The sequence below is a fragment of the Lepidochelys kempii genome, chromosome 9 (assembly GCF_965140265.1).
Source record: "Lepidochelys kempii isolate rLepKem1 chromosome 9, rLepKem1.hap2, whole genome shotgun sequence".
In the NCBI taxonomy this organism is placed as follows: Eukaryota; Metazoa; Chordata; order Testudines; family Cheloniidae; genus Lepidochelys; species Lepidochelys kempii.
This window is the reverse complement of record NC_133264.1, coordinates 5,097,944-5,117,728: the sequence shown is the minus strand read 5'-3', so window position 1 is coordinate 5,117,728 and position 19,785 is coordinate 5,097,944. Positions and strand designations below refer to the sequence as shown.

At 47.9% G+C, this 19,785-nt stretch overlaps 1 protein-coding gene across 1 annotated transcript; it reads right to left on the bottom strand.

Moving 5' to 3' along the window:
• Nucleotides 1–556: 556 nt before the first annotated feature.
• Nucleotides 557–2,511, bottom strand: SST (somatostatin). Its single transcript, XM_073358735.1, has 2 exons — nucleotides 2,270–2,511; nucleotides 557–953 (listed from the first exon to the last, which is right to left on the bottom strand). The coding sequence occupies exons 1-2, from the start codon at nucleotides 2,405–2,407 to the stop codon at nucleotides 741–743; spliced, it is 351 nt and encodes a 116-aa protein (XP_073214836.1). The 5' UTR covers nucleotides 2,408–2,511; the 3' UTR covers nucleotides 557–740.
• Between the last annotated feature and the right edge of the window lie 17,274 nt (nucleotides 2,512–19,785).

The following is a 19,785-nucleotide window of genomic DNA, read 5'->3' as shown; positions in this document are numbered from 1 at the left end:
CTAACTCTCCGAAAATATTGCAAAAAATCGTGTTTAGTTAACAACCTTGCATCAATAAATTGCATCCCAGTGTGGTAGACAGGTTTAACTGGTGCTGATTTGGGATGCCCTGTGTGTAACTCATCCGTGCAGATTGCATGGTTTCAATTTTCAAAGCAGTCAAGGAGTTTAAACACATAGTCCCTGACAGGTGTCTAAATCCCCTAGACGGCTTTGAAATATCAACCTATATGTTTTGCAGTGCGAAATTCAACGCAACCTTCATTCTGGAAGATAGCTCTCTGTCTCTGTACGCCATGTAGAGGGTAAAGCAGAGGGACCATAGTTTGAAGGGCTGTGTTTAAATGATGTTTTTTCTGTACTGTAGTTGTCTGTGGCTGTTAAAGGGAAAGCCGATCTCAAAGAGGCCACTTTGGGTTTTTTTTTTCAGTAAACCAACAACTCTAAGAAGCGGCACCATTTGAAACTTAAACTTTATTGCGGCAAAGAACTAAAAATCGTACATGTGGGAGACCTGCAGAGCGCCTGTGAGAAAGAACTAGTCAGAAATCACAACTCGGGTACAATCGAACGGAAAGTTTTATTAAAACAAGTGGAAATCAACTCAATTATTTCGGCGGTTGTTTAAATTTCACCATAACCGTGGATTGTATATTTACAGTCTTCGGCTCCTGTCGTGAAGGTCTTGCTCGGGATGGGGGGAACAGGGGTGGCGGGGCGGCGGCGGCTGGCTTCTAAAGCTAACAGGATGTGAACGTTTTCCAGAAGAAATTCTTGCAGCCGGCTTTGCGTTCTCGGGGCGCCAAGGCGGGGTTGGGATTAGCCGATCTCTCCAACTCCAGTCTCACTTCGTCCTGCTCTGTCCCTCGGGACAGGTCCTCGGGCTCCAGGGCTTCATTGTCCGGCTGGTTGGGTTCTGAGAGCAATTCTGCCAAAAAGTACTTCGCCAGTTCCTTGGGGGGTGGGGAGGGAGACAGAGAGACCATGACAAGCTGGGCGCAGCTCGGTTATCTGCCTGGCAGCGTTTCTCCCACCGCCAGAGCATCAGAATGGGCAAGTCCCATCTCTCCAAAGCCAGCGCCCACCCCCCTGGACAGCTGCTAGTTGCAAGTGAGCCGAGGTTTGCATATCAAACCATCCCTAGCCAGGAGAGTGTCAACCCAGCGCCCCCCAGCAGAGACACCTGCCCAGTGTGGAACGAGGGCGTGTTACACGGCTACATCTGAAGGTCGAAAGGAACACCCCGCCCCCTCAACTTTTTAAATTCTCTCTGAATTCTCCTTTAATCCACCAAATCCCTGAGAGGGGCTGGGCTTCCTCCGGTTTGTAACCTGGCACCCTGGGGGTGGGGGGGGGGGAAGGAGGTTAGCATCGCTGATCAAAGCAGGCGGATTAAAACACAGCGATGGACTATCAAGTCTCTGTCCAGACACGCCTGGAAAGCGGGGGCTGGAGGCAGATGTACCCAGAGAAGCCTGTGGGGCGAATGGGACCTATCCGCTATCCCGTTGTTCCTCGGGAGCTAACACACAAAGCCAACACCAGATGCCTCTAAAGCCACCCCCATGCGCCTTGGCCAGCTCGACCCCACCTGGAACCCCTGCGCGGAGCTGGAGGCTTTGGCAGTGGGGCTGGTTTCAGCACCCTGGAGAAATCCCACCATGGCCTGTCCCCCGGGTTGCTCCCTAGCACCCTGGAGAGTTCTCCCCTATTCCGGCTGGAGGCTTAACAGCTTTCTTGGCAGGGCCACATTAACCCTGCGTTCGTTTTAAATGCCTAGTGGGAAAGCTAGCCCCGGGCTGCCCCCTGCAACTGCTCCTCAACAGCCTCGGGACTGTTCCTTCGGAAGACGCTGGCCCACCAGCTCCTGGGGCTGGGACGCGGCTGGAAGGAGCACCGGGCGCAGCTGGATTCCCCCCTGCCCCCCGCTAGATTCCTCTGCAGAGCTCAGTTTGAAAAGTGCAGGCGGGCGCATGTTAATCCCCCGCGCTCCTGCTGGCTGGTTTCGTGTGAAATCAGCCCTGGAAAAACCCTCCCCTGCGGGGCCCGTTAAGCTCGGTCCGGTGCAGGTGAAATGCACCTGTGTATGGACCTGCTGCCCCTGAGAAACCCACCCCGCCACGGCAGCAGCCAAAGCCAGCGCGCTGCAGAGCCATGCCCGGCACAGCCGGGGGAGAACTTGGTGCCGACCCGCTAACGGCCCCTGGCTGCCCGCAGCTCGCTCGGATCCCTGCGGCGCACTCCGGGGGAAGGTGCGGGAGGGACTTACCTGTTTCCCCGCTGCCGCAGCCAGTGACTTCTGCAGGAACTGCCGGAGTCTCGGGTCCGAGGGCGCCGCGGAGACGCTACTCACCGCCAAGGCGACGGAGAGCAGGGCTAGGGCGCACTGGAGACGGCAGGACAGCATCTTTCCAACCTGCGCCAGCAAGTCAGACAACGAACGGGAGGGGCCGGGGTGCCGCTCAGTGTCTCCACTTCTCAGACGGTGGCTGCTTCTGGGATCTCCTCCCCGCTCGACCCCCTTTTTAAACCCATCTCCTGACGTCAAGGCGGAGGCGCCCCCCTCGCCAAATGTAACCACCACTTTTACGCACCATTAGGCGCGCAGATCAATCACCCCAGATGCTGGCGTTGACACGAGGCGAAGGGGGTTTTACTAATTCCAGGAGGCTGACGAGCTTCCTTCCCTGGTTCGGAGCGTCCCTCGTTGTGACAATGAACAGGAACCGGGGGGCTGGGGGTGGGGGTTCCCAAGCAACAATTGCGTCTCCAAAAAGTAACTCTGGGGGCAGATCCATGGGGCCGGGGGGCTCTTTTGATTCCTTCCCGGGGGCTTGCAAATGCTCTTCGAGAAGTTTCATGAACCCATTGGGAAGACTCAGGGAGGGAGAACTATGAAATGGGCTGGGACTCTCTCTGTTCATGCGTCCCTTACATTTTCGTGGCAAGGGTGTCCTTTGGCTCAGTCCCCTCGCTGGTGTGGCTTTTGAACATTCAGCCGATGGCTTGTTTTCACAATCACTTGGCCGATGAATCAGTGCAGCGCATCTCACAGGCTCATCACTTCTCTTTGAACTTGTCAAACGTTTTTCTCTCTCCGCTCCATATTGGATCGTTTGTTTCGCATCCTGCCAGGGGGGCTGGAACAATTTCTACAGTGCGGGGTGCTGAGAGCCATTGACCCAAACTGTAAACTCCGGTCATAATGGAAACCAATTCAAGCCAGGGGGTGCAGGGGCACCCCTACTTCCAGCACCTGTGCATCTTGCTACTCCTATAAAAGAAGCTCAAATGAGCCCCATGAGAAGCGAAAGCCCTGTTGCGAAATAAGGCTATTTTGAGCAAAGGGGTGTTCATATGAAAGGGAGATGAATTTAAAAGTAAAATATCCCACATATACAGTGTAACTATCATGTATTTCCAAACCCCTCCATGAACACCGACTCCCTGTTTGTCAGTCCCTCTGGCTATTTACCTGTGCCAAATTTCAGGGGGCTTTTTTTGTTCTTTTTTTCCCCCCAAAAGGCTCTAAGTTTATTTCCACCTTTTAAAACCTATCTCCAATGAATCTGTTTAGCCCCGAAGGGGCTATGAAATATTAGACAGGATTGCAAAGATCTGAGAGAGAAAACTTGATGAAACCAGCAGCATCAGTTAGCTTTAAGAGGCTTTTCATTCCCAAGGAAATAGTTTTGCCCCTGAGCTTAATGGCTGCATGATATGAAGCGTCTTCATAATGTTTATTGCCTCGTATTCACCATTGTAAAACCTGGGCGGATTTCACCTCTGGAAGATGCATCTTTTCTCATCAATGAACCTTAGCACGCTTAGAGGAAATGTACAGATTTGTTCAGATTTCCGTCTAACGGGCTGAACAGAAACAATTGTGCCCACCCGTAGAGACCACAGAGGTGCGAAATATTCACCCAGACTCACATCGATTTGTCTGTGTAAAGACCTGTAACCGGCTGGAATGATTGGGATTATTAGTTCTAAGAAAACTGCGCCAAAGATGACACTTTCCAGGAGACAACCATCATTTGCTCCGCGTTATAGGAAGAACTAGGCAAATAAGGAATTAGGCTTTTAATTCCTTTTATTAGGATCAGCTTCCCTATAGTGACTGTTCCCCACCTTTCAAGCCGCTCAGTGTCTTCTGTTTAAATTACATCTCTCTGCCATGACATTATTCCTTTCCCCCAACTATGTTTCATGAATGGGTTTCAAAAGCCGTGTCCCGTTCATTTCAAGATCGTTCTGTCTCGCTGTCTTATAAATGGATTGGTATGTTAATTTCCCTTCCTGGACTTTCAATAGCGGGCAAACTTGGGATCTGCTTCGGGACTGGACTCGGATTTGCATCTTTAGTTAAACATGTTGAAATCAGCCTTTACAGCCCGTCTGATGGCACTTTTTTCCTAAGCGATACAACAATCGGTGCAGGGAATACCCAGTGGATGTTTGCTAAACGGGAGACTTCTCTTTCCTGAGAGAAGAGTGTCATCTTCCAGCTCAAACAAACCCAACACCACACAACTATAATGCAAATATCTAGGGCGGGAGGGGGGTCGGTTATTAAGAGACAATCCAGGGAATGAAATGTACACATTGATCTTTCAAAGACACTCTTTGCTTATCATGCATTGGCCCCATGTCTCCCGATGGAGTTCACATCCCCCCTGTAAGCGTCTCTCTGAGATTCTTTCTTTGGCACGGATACAAGTCCCCTACTAGCAACGTTAAACTCGGCCAGGGTCTAAGGAACGCCGTGGTGGGTCGTGATGGGTAATAAAATGCAGGGGAAACTTTTGAGTTTAAGTGCCAAGGAGCCAGAGGCGTTCCTCTTTAGAGATCCATAATGGGCAGCAGCAAAGGCTTGGCTGTTCCCATCCCAGCCGGGTGCAACTGCTCTGGGTAGGGCCAGGTCTCCACTGCTCAGTGCGTCAGAGGGACTAGCGCGAACGCCATAGGAGTCTTGCCTTCTTCTCCAGCCTTGATCGTGGGCCACCCCTGTTATAAATCCACCCCTGTTATAGCCCCACCCCACTGAGTCACAGCAGGGGGAATCTGACCCGACGTGGGGCCACCTTGGCTCAGACCAGGCACTCTGCCCTGGGCACCAGGCAGGTCCCGCAAGTGATCCAGTTGGTATAGATCTAGGGTTGCCAGTTTTGCCCACATTCCCTGAGGTTTCATCCCACGACACAATCTTTCATTAAAGGTTGATCTTTGATCCCTGGAGACTCCCGGCGGCTTGGCAACCCGAGGTAGGTCCCTTCCCTGTTGGTAAATACCTTCAGTGCCAGCCAGCCGGCCCTGAGCTCTGCCCTGTTCCTGCAGCAGCTGGAATATGCAAGAGCGTCTGTTCTCCGGGGGCGGGGGGCTGGTCAGCATTGATTATTACTTCGTGTTTTGTTTCACTGTTATTCATGTTTGAACTGAATCACCTCTGCACTGCAGAAATGATCCTAGAATCAATCAGTAATAACCCTGGGCTAAGGACAGCCCCTCACTGAAATCAGCGCTGGACTCCACCTGAGCAAAGGGTATCTAGATTTGACCCAGTTAGAACATCAGAAGATAAATCTGTCTGTCCATCCATCCCCGCATCCCCTTCTCTCTGTCTGTCTGTCTCACATCCTGCCGTCTCCTGCTCTCCAGGCACCTCCTCGATGTAACAGCAAACACTGTCTCTGGCAGCAGGTTCACTTGATTTTCACTAGAACAGATTCGTCCCATCGGCTCAGCTCGTTTGGTAAGCTGGCACCTGCTTTGCCCTCATTAAATATGCCCTTTGTCACTTTCAGCATCCCGGGTACGATATCCCTGCTCTGTTTGTCTGATGGTCTGGTGGGTTTCTGTGGGGCGCTTGCCGCTGGAGGGCTCTTGGGAACTGGCCACCAGAGTGATCTGGGGTGCTGGAGAAAATGCCACAAAATGTGTCTAGTCTGTGAGTTGCGTGTGATTCGTCTGGCATCACCTCCCACGTGCTGTCCCGATACAGGACCAGATCTTAGCTGGTATAAAGCGGCAGCCTCACTTCATTAGCATCCAAGGAAACCTGGTCCATAGGGCTGTACAGAAGGCGCTTTGATCCGGCCCTGCTTTCCAGCTGGTGAGTTTCATCGGCTTGGCGGGGGTGCAGTTGCCAGACAGGAAATGAACCTGTGATCAGCGCCGGAATGGCTGAGCGTTGCAGAACGGGATCTCCGAGACAAAAGATAATGATGAAGCCACTTGCATGAATCATTTGTACTGGGAAAATAGGAAGTAAGTGCGTGTTTCTCAGCTTACCTCTTCAAAAAGAGCAAAATCTCCAGGCATTGTCCGAAGGGTCCCCTTCCCCAGATATGGGGAATCCACAGCTCGGCGTAGCCCTTCCCACGGCGGGCCTGAGCGAGCAAATGTGGGACTTTCAACGTGCGCCTCATCCCTGGAAGTCAATGGGACTTCTCATGTGCTTGAAGTTACGCATGGGCTTAAGTGCTTTGTGGGATCAGGGCCCATCTGCAGTGACACAGGGGATGCCCTCCTTCCATACAAGTCTGGCCGAAGTAAGGACCGCAGGGTCTATCCCTGCCATCACTATCGGTAGAGAACTAAGATCTACTCAGCCAGTGGTGAGGGGCCGTTCCAAGCAACCTTGTGCCTTGTATTCCTGGGAGCATACATTGGTATCAATGACTTGCTTTTAGCTGAAGATCCCAACTGATTTTGACAACACGAAGGAATAGCGCCCCCGTGAGATAAGGCTCATTTGCCTCATTTCACAGATGGGGAAACTGAGGCACGGGGCGGTGCCGTGACTTGCCCAGGGTTACACCGCCGGCCACCCCAAATTTTCACTTTAAGCTGTTTTATACCCTCTTGTCAGTTGCATTCCCTTCTACATTCAATTCTATCAGCCACCGTTCTAATCTCTCTGGCTCCCTGGACCATATCTGCGGTGGTGTTTATGGGAAAGTAAGCAATAGGTTCATGAATGGACGCGAGTCTCAGAGTGCCTAACTGAGTCTAACACCTGGTATAATTTACACACCCAGGTAGCCAGGAGATGTCTGAACTCCCTCATAGTATCCTCTGAATTGTTCTTCCTCTGCAGCAGAATCCAGTTCCCACTGAAGCCAGTGGGGATCCCTTGTCCCTATAGGAGGGGGAAATTGGACCCTCATCCTCTGGTTTACCCTCTAGAACACATTGCCCCCCGAATCAGGAAATAGGATGCAGAAATCCCGCCTGCCAGCCTTCTGTTCTAATCACTGGGCGATACTCCTTTCTACGGCAAACACTGTAACCCAGGCATCTGGGCTCCCAGTTTTCCAGCCAGCAGGTGATGTTTCCAAGTCCAGACTAGCTAAGTAGCAAAGCAGTCTATCTGAATGATGTAGCAGGAAGGGGTGGGGATGAGGGAAGTGTTGTTATTTCATTGGCCTGACTGATGGGAAGCTTTGCAGAGGCTTCTGGAAGCTCACTGGAATCCCTTCCCTCCCACACCTTCCACCTCTTCCTTTGTGATGTTTGGTTCAGGCATCAAGAGCTGATTACGGTTACTTTGCATTCAAAATGCAAGGGAACTTGCCAGCGCTGTACAAATGAATCTTCCAGCTGGAAAACATGGGGGGGGGGGGACGGAATTGAGACAAAGGGCTATGTCCTTGGTCCCTCACATGTCTTTTGTACAAAGGGAACTGAAGCGGCCTTAAAACATTAGCTGAGGGCAGGGAGTCAGCACAGAATCATAGAATCTCAGGGTTGGAAGGGACCTCAGGAGGTCATCTAGTCCCACCCTCTGCTCAAAGCAGGACCGACCCCCAACTAAATCAAGTGGACATGTCAGGGCACTCTACTAATTCCGGTTGGTAGTGGTTGCAGCACAACTTACAGCTACCCTGAGGCTGCTCTAACTTGCAGTTCGACACCCAGCATGCCCCAGCACTGGGGAAAGAAGGAAAACAAATGTAAAGTGCTTCTGGTACTCCTGGGGCCCTCGACTTAAATTCATTCAGGGAAGGAAACAATGGTTGCTAGTCGCACTGCATTTATATGCCCTTTAGCCCAGAGGTGGTGGAATCGGTTAGGTCTCTCTCTCTCTCTCTCTGGAAATCAGTGCTCAAATGCCTGGCGTGTATGCACGTCATCTGGTTAGACTGGGGAGGAGGCCCAATTCAATATGGAGCTGTTCAATAGATTCCACCAATCTTCCATGTCTCCTAAGCACAGGCCCTGATTCTGCTCTCACTTGCACTGGTGGAAATTAGGAGTGACTCCATCGATGTCAGTGAAGTTAAACTGGTGTCAAACTGGTGTGAGATCAAAATCAGGCCCGCAAAAGGTCAGTTCCTTTTGTGGACTGACAGCATCTTCCTCCGTGTTCTGTCCAAATGCTGATCACACTGTCAGCACCCTAATGACAACAACCCCTAATTCAATAGCAATGATTACAATAACTCCCACAGATGAAATTCATCCTAGTGCAGGGGGCTGGTGCCTCCTTTAAGTCCCACCTAGGCCCTATGTAGAGGGGTTCACCATTGCATGGGCCTTGGTCTGGTGTTTGACCAGGGGTGAATTTCACCCCCAATACATTGTTGCATTCAGCAGCTTAACAGGTGTGTTGCACCTGAACTCGGCCTGGAAGTGATTCCCTGCAATCTAGCAATTAAAAGCCTCAATCCTATAAAACACTAGTCAGAGGCGACTCTGTCTTTGTCGTGGTTCCGTTCCCAGTCAACGTTAGAGCATTACGGTGAATGTTCATGTCATTCAGGTCTTCCCTGGTTCCCATCCCTTGGCAATCACAGTTCAGAAGGGGCTTTGATTCTCCTGCTGTTCGTCAGACAGGGAGTCGATCTATTGCTCCCTTGTTCTCATAATGACGTGCTTGTCCCCCCACTTCCTGAGTCGTGCATCAGGCCTTAGTCACACAACTCCCATTAAAGTCGGTGCCCTGAGAAGGGGCTCGTTAGTGTCTGTTTAAAGGCACGTGCTGAGTCTTGGTCCCATTCCACGATTCCCATGCTCACAATGGCCTCACTGACAGCATGACTCCTTATCTTCCCTGTGCAGGGGGCTTGTAGTATCCAGGGTGGGTATGTCTTCACCACTTGAGTCCCATCATGCTCTGTTACTCCCCATCATTCATAAATTCCCAGGGGGGGAGTTCCTGCTGATAATCAGCTGGGGGTGTAAAGATAAGTAACACAGAGACAGGAGATGACAACTGAATGAAAAACAAACCAGTCCAGATTCTGCCCTCAGCCCCTCCCTGCCCCATGCCCAGCGCTGACTCTAAAGGCACCATTTAACCATACAGGTCTGATTCCCACACCCGGCAGAGCTGTGCTTGGCATATGAGCGAAGTGAGTGTGCAGGGTGGGGGGAGACAGAGGTGGCTTTCTGCCACATTCACAGATTCTATGTTCTGGGGCAGCCAGGAGCTGGTTTGGTCCCTGGAGTAAGTTAGAGCAGCCTCAGGGAGGCTGTAACTTACACCCGGCTTCCCATGCCGCCAATGGGCCATTCTCGCAACTAGGGGTAGCTGGAGGGGAGAGGTGCTAGCCATCTCTCTTTTCCCCAGATATGCCTGCTAGGCCTTGGTTTGCAGGGGTGGATTTCAGGGAGATATCCAGCTGGCAAGATCCACCGGCTTTGGGAACATAGCCTTACATAGTCTGTAAGGTTTGCCCGAGCAAAGCTATAGGTCTTTAAGGGCGTGAAATTGAGTTAACTGAAGGGACATTTCTCTTTGGGTTGCTGTTGTTTTATTCCGTTATTTCTGCAGCCCTGTTGGGCATGTGGTTTTGGAGACAATCTAAGTGACAGCCTCTTGCCCCAGTTCCCATGATCACCCCCAGGTTTACAGGTTATTCTGCTGATACTTAGAGCTATTAATCATTGAAAGCAGTCAGTCGTGGCCGCAAGTGTAGATCTCAGGCTGGGGAAGTTTGCCCTCTGCTGTCATAGCAGGGACATGAACAGTGTTTTTCAGCTGCATGACCCAGGCTCAATGCCTTGCTTAAACCTCAATTTGCATAGAGTCAATCCGGATCCTGCCTTATTCAGCTGGGCAGTGTTATCTCGCTGCTGCCATGTTCCACCCCAGAGGTGGCTGCATTTCAGTGCTGTGCGAAGTGACAGATGGCCTGATCGTGCCCTCGCCTTATAAGCAAGGCCCATGATGGCCAAATTAAGTGGTTAACTCTGAGGCTGCTGCATCTTCCCCTCTGGTGCATGGAGTCTGCCAGCTTGGGGCCTGGGCCTCTACCCAAGAAATGCCATAGATCTCAGGACATCTGTGAAGTGCTGGGATGCTCCCACAGAGAGCCAGGTCTCTCCCCAGTGCCTGAAATGGTGCCAACTTCAAAATTGTGGACAAGTTTTGAAGTTTGAAATTTCAAAAATAAACAAAATAAAGAACAAGAAAATCTGCAATTACTTTTTTTTTAAATCCCCCCTTGACACACACTTTTCCCACCCACTACAGAACTGCTGGTAACTTTTAAAACGTCAACATTAAAGAAACTCCAAAACATCAGGGGAAAAAGTCTGAAAACATTTCTTTTTTAACCAGCTCTAGTTGTGACCTCCGATGGAGCAGGGCTTTTGGCCAGGCCACCCAGCTTGTGCAAAGTTCACTGTCCTCCCCTTTTGTGTTGGTGCAAGTGTGCATTTGTTGGGGGGATGTGACAATGATCAGATCTTGAATGTATTTGTTGCCCTTCATCTGAAATGCTCCCCAAGTTTCACAGACTATCTACTGTAAAGAACTCTCTAGGTTGTATCTGGCTGCTGCCCACTAATCAGAACTGTTCAGTTCTTTCTCATAGACCCTATACTGCTAGCAGTGAATGGAGATTCTCCTTCAGCTCAACTGCCAGCAGCTGGTGCTTTTGAAGATGTAAAATATGAGCGCTGTAGCCGTGAAATTCCAGTTAGCCACAGTGTGCAGCAAGATGACAACTATGAATTCCTAAGTGGTCACAGATTAGTGACAATGCTTACAACCCCCTTGAAATGCAGCCAGCTCTGGGGAGGAGAGAGGCAGCCAGCTGGAGTACCACATCTCTTGCAGCTTGCCTTTAAAACACAACAAGCCTCTCATTTGTGCAGCTGTGTGACTGTGCCCTGCGGGAGACACACATGCTGGCATTAGAGGAGCAGTTGGTTACACCTGAAAGATAATGAGAAGGCAGAGCTCAGAAAAGAGCTAGAAAACCCATTCTGGTTGGTATCTGGCATATCCCTGGGAGAGGGCTGTTCACAGAATGGGCTCTGCATGAACCCGAGCTGTGTGCCAATGTGTATAACTACTAGAAGAACAGAAGGGGTTCCCTTTGGGGAGTCTCTGGCTACAGAGCCAGCATGCTCTCAAATGCAATGGCCACTCCTAGCAGTTTATTTTTGGCTACCATAGTGTCATTTGAAATATTCCGGACAATAAATTCTTATTAATGGGAAATTAACATGTGCCTCCCCTTGGAAAATGAGAGTCTTAAAAGGATACTGTCAAGATAAAATTCCTTTGCACTCTGGCTTTACACTTAGATTGTACAGTCCTTGAGGCAAGGCGGTTTGTTCACTGATTGTGTGTGCATGGTACCTAGCACAATGGAGCCCTGATCCTTGATTGGGACTACTAGTTACAACCACAGAACAAATACTAAACAAAAGTTTTACTACTCTGAACACAGCACCTTTACATAGTAGATCTCAAAGCACTTTCTTCATCCCATTTGCAAAACATTGGAAACTGAGGCACAGAGAGGTTAAGTGACTTGTCCAGGGTCACCCAGCAGAAGAGCCGGGACTAGAACCCAGAGCTCCTGAGTTTTAGTCCTATGCGCTGTCCACTAGACAACACTGCCTCCAGTTTTAAAAATTCTTTATTTAGCAATCCCAAAGTAATTATGAAATTAGGAGATAATAACATTGCAAGTGACTCTCAGCTTTTCGAGAAAGGAAACATAAGAACGGCCATACTGGGTCAGACCAAAGGCCACCTAGCTCAGTATCCTGTCTTCTGACAATGGCCAATGCCAGGTGCCCCAGAGGGAATGAACAGAACAGGGAATCATCAAGTGTTCCATCCCCTGTCGCCCATTCCCAGCTTCTGGCAAAAAGAGGCCAGGGACACCATCCCTGCTCATCCTGGCTAATAGCCATTGATGGACCTATAAATTCAGAATCTCACGAAATTACTGTTCAATAGTACGCTATTGACAAAGTGTTATTTCTCCAATGCATCTTGGCAGGAACAATTAATCTGAGATCCCAAATCCTCTCTAATTAAAACTCCTTCTTGTCTAAAATGTATAATTCAGAGACCAAAGGGGTGGGAAAAGCCAAAATATATTATTTGAGTGGAAAGATGGTTCCAAGTGAAGATGGTAACGAGGTTTGGAAATATACATTTCCTTGATCTTGTCACAAAAAATGGAATGGAAGACTGTTTTCAGCTCATACACTAAACCCAGTATGTTAAATAATATTAATCAGGCAATCCCAGCAAACTGTGGAAACGGCTGGGTGAGATGGGCCCTTTAACATGTGTGGTAGCCTTACTTATCTTGCTAGGGGAATGTTTAAATCTCTCCACTGCAAATGATAACGTAAATGCCCCTATTTTCAGTGTTGCCAACTTTCATGATTTATATCACAAGTCATCTGATATTTGGTGTTTTTCTTAAAGGCCCCAGCTTTAAGTGATTATGAGAAAAGCTCAACTTTCATTATTTAAAACAAGTCAGTTGCCAGCCCACATGGTTGCCGAGAAAAGTTTGAAACCATGACCCTTACAGACTCTATTGTCACAAGGTGAAGAAACAGAACCCTTAATTTATTGCATTAACTTCCAATGATTTTTACGCCAACCTCATTATCTGGGGGGAAGACGGGGAAAGCTCATGATTTGTGAATGCCTGAGCCTGGTAATACCAGGTCCCTCACTAAAGGCTCGTAAGCAAAGTAAGCAGTCTTGGGATAAGAGGGAAGGTCCTCTCATGGACCAGTAGCTGATTAAAAGACAGGAAACAAAGGGTAGGAATAAATGGTCAATTTTCACAATGGAGAGGGGTGAATACTGGGGTCCCCAAGGATCTGTGCTGGGATTAATGCTGCTCAAAATGATCTGGAAAAAAGGGATAAACAGTGAGGTGGCAAAGTTTGCAGACAATACTAAATTACACAACATAGTTAAGTCCACAGCAGACGGCAAAGTTACAAAGGGATCTCCCAAACCTGGGTGACTGGCAACAAAATGGCAGAGTAAATTCAACATTGGTAAATGCAAAGTAGTGCACATTGGAAAACCTAATCCCAGTGATGCATACAAAATGATGGGGTCTAAATTAGCTGTTACCACTCAAGAACAAGACATTGGAGTCATTATGGATAATTCTCTGAAAACAGCTGCTCAGTGTGCAGCGGCAGTCAAGAAGCTATGAGACTGTTAGGAACCAACAGGAAAGGGATAGATAATAAGACAGTAAATATCATAATGCCACTATATAAATCCATGGTACGCCCACACCTTGAATACTGCGTGCAGATGTGGTCGCCCTGTCTCAAACAAGATATATTGGAATTGGAAAAGGTTCAGAGAAGGGCAACAAAAATGATCAAGGGTGTGGAACCGCTGCCATATGAGGAGAGATTAATAAGACTGGGACTTTTCAGCTTGGAAAAGAGACTGTTAAGGTGGGATATGACAGTGGTCTATAAAATCAGAAATGGGGTGGAGAAAGTGAATAAGGAAGTGTTGTTTACCCCTTCACATAACACAAGACCAAGAGGTTGGCAGATGAAATTAATAGGTAGCAGGTTGAAAACAAACAAAAGGAAGTATTTCTTCACACAATGCACAGACAACCTGTGGAACTCATTGCCAGGGGATGTTGTGGAGGCCAAAAGTATAACTGGGTTCAAAACAGAATTAGCTTAATTCTTGGAGCATAGGTCCCTTAAATGGCTAATAACCAAGATGGTCAGGGACACAACTCCATGCTCTGGCTTTCCTAAGCTTCTGAGTGCCAGAAGCTGCATCTGGCTGATGGGGTGCATCACTCGACACTTGCCCTGTTCTGTTCATTCCCTCTGAAGAATTTGACATTGGCCACTGTCAGCAGACAGGATACTGGGCTAGATGGACCATTGGTCTGACCCAGTCTGGCCGTTCTTATGTTCTTGACATTTAAAACAAACCCCACTGACTTGTTAAACCTCAAGGAATGAGCAGGGTTCTGCAGTGAAAAAGGGGCTCCAATCTATTATTAGTATTTATTAGGTGTATTACAGTAGCACCTGCCCCAGTCATGGCCCAGGACCCCATTGCACTAGGCGCTGTACAGACACAGAATCAAAAAGACAGTCTCTGCTCCAAAGAGCTCACTGTGTAAACGTAAGACAAGAGAGAACAGGAGGCTACAGACAAATGGGGGAACACAGAGAACCACTATTGGGCTCCATCTTCTCCTTCCTCTAAGCTACCCCGGACTTTCCCGAGAAATTAATACCCAGCTGCACAAGCCTTGTAACAAGGGCTCAGAGGGTCTTGTCTCTGTGGACACAGAGTCTCACGCTGCTGACCATGAATTTTGCCTTCCTGCCAGATAAAAGGATCCGGGAGGCCAGAGGTGAATGAAAAAAATAAATAACTGGCTTGTATTAAGAGTGAGAGGTCAATGAATCCTACTGAGTGCACTGTTTTGCTTATTTTTTTAAAACTTTAAACACTATTTTAACTAGAAAATACACTGAAAGGTACAGGCCTCTTTTACAGTCTGGACCTAATCATTGTGTGTGTGTGAGAGTGTGTGTGTGTGTATACACACAACACACTTAACACATTCAAGCTCTCAGTCTAGAGCTGTTTTACTGTACACTCAAACTTTGTCCTACACTGTCACCTTGTGGCACTTTGACAGATTACAACAGCATTCCCGAAAATCACACTTCACACTATCTGCATAATAACAAAATTCCTCCATCACTGAAGGCATGTCACACTAACTTATGTACATGCAGTTGTCAGCAGCTGATGTATGTGTTTAAGACTTCCAATTAATTCATGGGAAAATTATTAAAATAAAAATTGGATTATCCCATATGCATCATCATTATTATTCTATGTAATCTGTTTATATAAGGTCTTATATGGTATCCAGAATTATTATATATATTTATCTCTCGCTAACCTCCAGTCAACAGAGACTTTTAAAGTCATTATCAAACAACTTCTTCATATTAAGACAGTGTTGCCTAGTGGATAGAAACATGGGACTAGACTCTAGGAGACCTGGATACAATTTGTGATAGTCTGGCCTGCTGGATGACCTTGAGCAAGTCACTTCTCCTCTGTGTGCCTCAATTTCCCCATCTGTAAAATGGGGAGAATGATACTGATCTCCTTTGTAAAGTGTTTTGAGATCTACTGGTGGAAAGAGCTATGTAACAGCTAGGTAATATTAATCATAATCGTTATAAATCATAGCTGATATTATCAGAGTGCTCCAAAACTCAGAGACAAACGCTGCACCTTAAAGCCTGAAGAAGCTATTTTTTATTTGCCTTAATAAATAAATAAAATACAGGTGTTGGAATTATCACATCCATCAATATATTTAGGGCAATTTCCATGTATTTGGAAAGTTGCAAAGATAATTCCTATGTGTAAACATTCCTTAAATTTCAAACAAGGTGATTTTGCATCTGTTTTACCATTAAAAGTGTTTGGTGGCTTGATTTCCACATCCCGTTCTGAGCCAGCTCCTGCTGCACCTCCAGAAATATCAGGAGGGGATGTTGAAAATGTGAAAAACAAACACTTTGCAGGTTTGGGGAGTTTTAGATGAAACCTCCCCCAATTTTGACCACATCAGGAATGACCTTCTGAAAACGCCTGCTTTATCAGAAAGGTATTTTTCATAAAAATAAATAAACCAATCAACTATTACTGTGTGGGAAACTGTTTCCTGTCCTGTGAATATTTTCAAATGTGGGAATTCCCCCACCCCACCCCCCAAAAATCTCAAATCTGGACGAACAGTCAAACTCTCCACAAAAGTATCCACAAACTGAAAACCTGAAATTTTGGGTCCATTGAAAGGTTTCAGAAAGTTTTCTTTCAATCATTTCAGAACATGTACTTTCTATTTTGCCCTTTTCGCCCACTCAGTCTAATTAGCTTACGTTTTGAAACGCAAAGTCATTTTGTCCTGGAAAACTGGAATGCTTCCTTTTGAAAATGTCAAAACAAAGCATTCTGAACATTTTGACACTCTTTTTCCCCAGCCTTTTAAGGAAATTTGCCCAAGTTGACCCTGGTTCACAAAGTTTGTTTTAGACAAATGGGCATTTTTCAACCAAAAAAACATTTGATTGAAAAACGCTCGATCCACTCCATTTTCAACTACTTCTTCAAGATGCAAACATCCTTAAATGCAAGTACACAACTCTGCAGGCAAACCTTGGTGTGGAGTCACACCACTGCAATTGCACGGGCAAAACTGAGTGCACATGGGAACAAGCGGCCTGCTGTGTTTCACTGACCACTAGTCCATGCAAACACCGATTTTGTGCATGCAGCTAAGCATGCAAATGAGGAATATCGGGCCCTTGATATTTTTTGTTATGAGCATAATAAAAATACTAGAGTCAAACTGGGGCTGTGTGTGATCTCTGCATGGATTGATTTGCATAGAGGGCAAAACTCTCTGCACCCTGAAAACTCAAAGTTTGGTCTGTGGGGGATGGAATCCAGTCCAACTCTCCCACTTGGGAAGCTATGGTTCAGTGGTTAGCACTAGGCTAAGATTTGGGAGACCTGGGTGCAAGTTCCTGCTCTGCTACTGAGTTCCTGGGAGACCTTGGGTAAGTCACTTTGTCTCCCGGTGCTTTGGTTCCCATGTGTACATGGGGAAAACAGCGCAGCCCCGGCGTATAGGGGGTTTTTTGAGCCTAACTAGATTCCAAGGCCAGAAGGGACCACTGTGATCACCTAGTCTGACCTCCTGCATAACACAGGCCAGAGAACTTCCTACAATAATTCCTAGAGCAGAACTTTTAGAAAAACATTCAATCCTCCAAAATACAGTAACAACTGTGCAACGCTCAGAGACTATGGAAACAGGGACCAGATGAGTGCCAGGGAGAGATCCAAGTGGCATGCTAACAAACACACAGGGTGGGGGAGGTGATATCTTTTGTGGGACCAGCTTCTGTTGGGGAGATAGAAGAGCTTTCGCGCTTACACAGAGCTCTTCTCAAAGCGTCGGGAGTTTTGCAACCAAGTGTTTTTTTTGGTTGGAAAATACCGATTTGGCAAAAAACAAACTTTGTGACCCATGGTCAAGTTGGAAGCATTTTCTGACCCACTAAATTGTTGAAAAGAAAAAGTTTCAAGCTTTTCAAGATGTTTTATTTTGACATTTTTCCGAATATGGTACCACAGTAACATGGCTCATGTGCAAGTGTTATCTGACATGAAGGTTTCACGCATCAGAGGGGAAGGATTTGGGAGTGTATTTAACCTTGGATTCTCTGAGCAGATATGATGCCGGAGCACTAAGACGGCCAGCTGTGCTCTGTCACTGATCGCCACCAACTGGGAAAGACGCCTTTGGCCCATCCCATCTAGGTCCAGCTGCTCACCTCGCTCTTGTCCCAGAAAACACCATTCATGGGCCCAAGCCAGAGTCCCATCCATGGGAGCGATTGGATCCAGACTGAAGCACTCCAGGCAGTAGCTGTTTTGTCAGCTGGCCCAAGAGGGCAAATGGCTCCCCCACAACCCAAGAGGTTGAGCAAAAGGGAAAAAGTTGGTCAAGCAAAAATGGCCAGTCAATCAGAGCACAGAGATGAAGAAAAAAAAAGGCAAGCAGCTCAGCAGTTTGGTACCCAGGGCAACTGCCCTGCTGACCCACCCCTAGAAGTAGCCCTGGCCCCCCGGTTTATCTCTAGCCCAGCTCTGTTCTCAGCTGGACAGTGGTGGTGAGCTGGTGGCCACGTGGTAGCAGGCCTGGTCTTTATTTGGGCCTCACTGATCACCTCTTCTGGCTCGTGGTAGGAGAAAAACTTTCCATGCTGGTAGAGGAGCCCAAGATGCTGCAGACTCAGGCGAACCCCCTGCCCAAGGAGCTCGTCCTCTGTGAACATAGCACTCGTTGGGTGGTGTCAGATTGGTAGCACTCACCTCCAGGCCTGGCCTGGGTCTTGTCACACCTTCCTCCAGTGTCAATGGAAAATCTGTTCCGGTAGCTAAAATGCTTGTCCAGGCGCTGTCTTGTTTCTTGCCTTCTCCTTGCCTATCGGACACCCTGTGTCATACCCTCCTTCGTTGCTTTCCCCACATCTCTCCTCCTCCTCATTGGTTCCCCCTTCAGAGCTGCATCAAATTTAAACGTCTCATCCCTGCCTTTACAGCGCCACTCCTGGCTTCATTGTGGCCCCTCTCCACCCCAAAGATTCCCGCCTGTTTCTAGTTGCGACGCCCCTTTGAGTGAAAGGTAGCAGGTCCGATTATTTTTCCACGTAGCTCATTCATCATCTGGCACGTTGCCGAGGCAGTGTCCAGCTGCACGGACATTCGTGGTGTGGTGATCAGACTGCATGTGCCTTTAAAAAGATAAAGCCAGGCATCTCACAAGTGGGCGCCTGACCTAAGGAAATGCAGAGCACCTGCAGCTCCCATTGAGGTCTGTGGAATTTGGGGGTGCTGCATAGTTTTTCATTTACGTTGCCAGGTTTGGAAACCCTGGCCTTAAATTAACAAACGGGAGCCTTGCCCAGTGGTTTATCAACAGAGGAAGTGAGTTTCTTTCATCATGTTGCACTAGGGTCCAGACAGGTTGGACTGTCCCACCTTTGGCCAGCAGCCCAGACAGTGCAATAACGTAACCCACCCCCATGCTCTGGATCGTTCATTTCCTGGAGAGGCTGCAAACACAGCTCAGTTTCACTGTTGCACAATGCAGCAGATGCTAGCAGGGTGGCGGGCACCACGGTGATCCAACAGCTAAAGCCCAGTGGCCTTTGAGCCACGCTTATAATGCTTGAGCAGCAGCGGGGTTGCTCTCCTTAGTTCAAAATACGCTCCAGGCTTCATTAGCCTGAGTGGAGAGTTGAGAGGCAGAGTGGGGTGTAGCCGATAAAGAGAAGAGTTCATAGCAAAACAGGGCCCTTGGACAGTGCAGTATTTTGGTCTATTACTTAGGCTGCTGGGTATTATTTATACATGGATGCAATTAGTTTTTCCCCTACACAAATATTGTCCTTTTCCACATAGACACTGGACTTTTACCTCCCCAGAGGGCAGTGCTTCCAGCAGAACTTGAAATCAAACATGACTTTTATTAGCTGGTGTTGCTTGCGCACCAGAGCAAAAATAGCAACCAACAAGTCACATGGGGACAGCAGCTATTCTGTTAAATTTCTCAGCCCGTAGCTTCCAAGGCCAGAAGGGACCATTGTATTCATCTCATCTGATCTCCTGCCTAGCACAGGCCAGAGAATATCCTCAACAAAATTCCTAGGGCAGATCTGTTAGAAAAACATCCCACCTTGATTTAAAAATGGACAATGACGGAGAATCTACCACAACCCTTAACAAATTGTTCCGAGGGTTAGTTATTCTCACCGTTAAAAACGTACCCCTTATTTCCAGTCTGAATTTGTCTAGCTTTTACATCCAGCCATTGGACTGGGTTACACTTTTCTCTGCTAGACTGAAGAGCCCACGATTAAATATTTGTTCCCGCTGTAGGTACTCACAGACTATAAAGATGTTACCCC

What these genes read in the sequence shown, in the direction of transcription:
- SST (XM_073358735.1), bottom strand. Translation starts at nt 2,407, where the DNA reads ATGCTGTCCTGCCGTCTCCAGTGCGCCCTAGCCCTGCTCTCCGTCGCC. An exon ending in CTGCGGCAGCGGGGAAACAG is followed by an intron (nt 954 to 2,269) that starts GTAAGTCCCTCC and finishes CCACCCCCCAAG; the next exon opens with GAACTGGCGAAGTACTTTTT.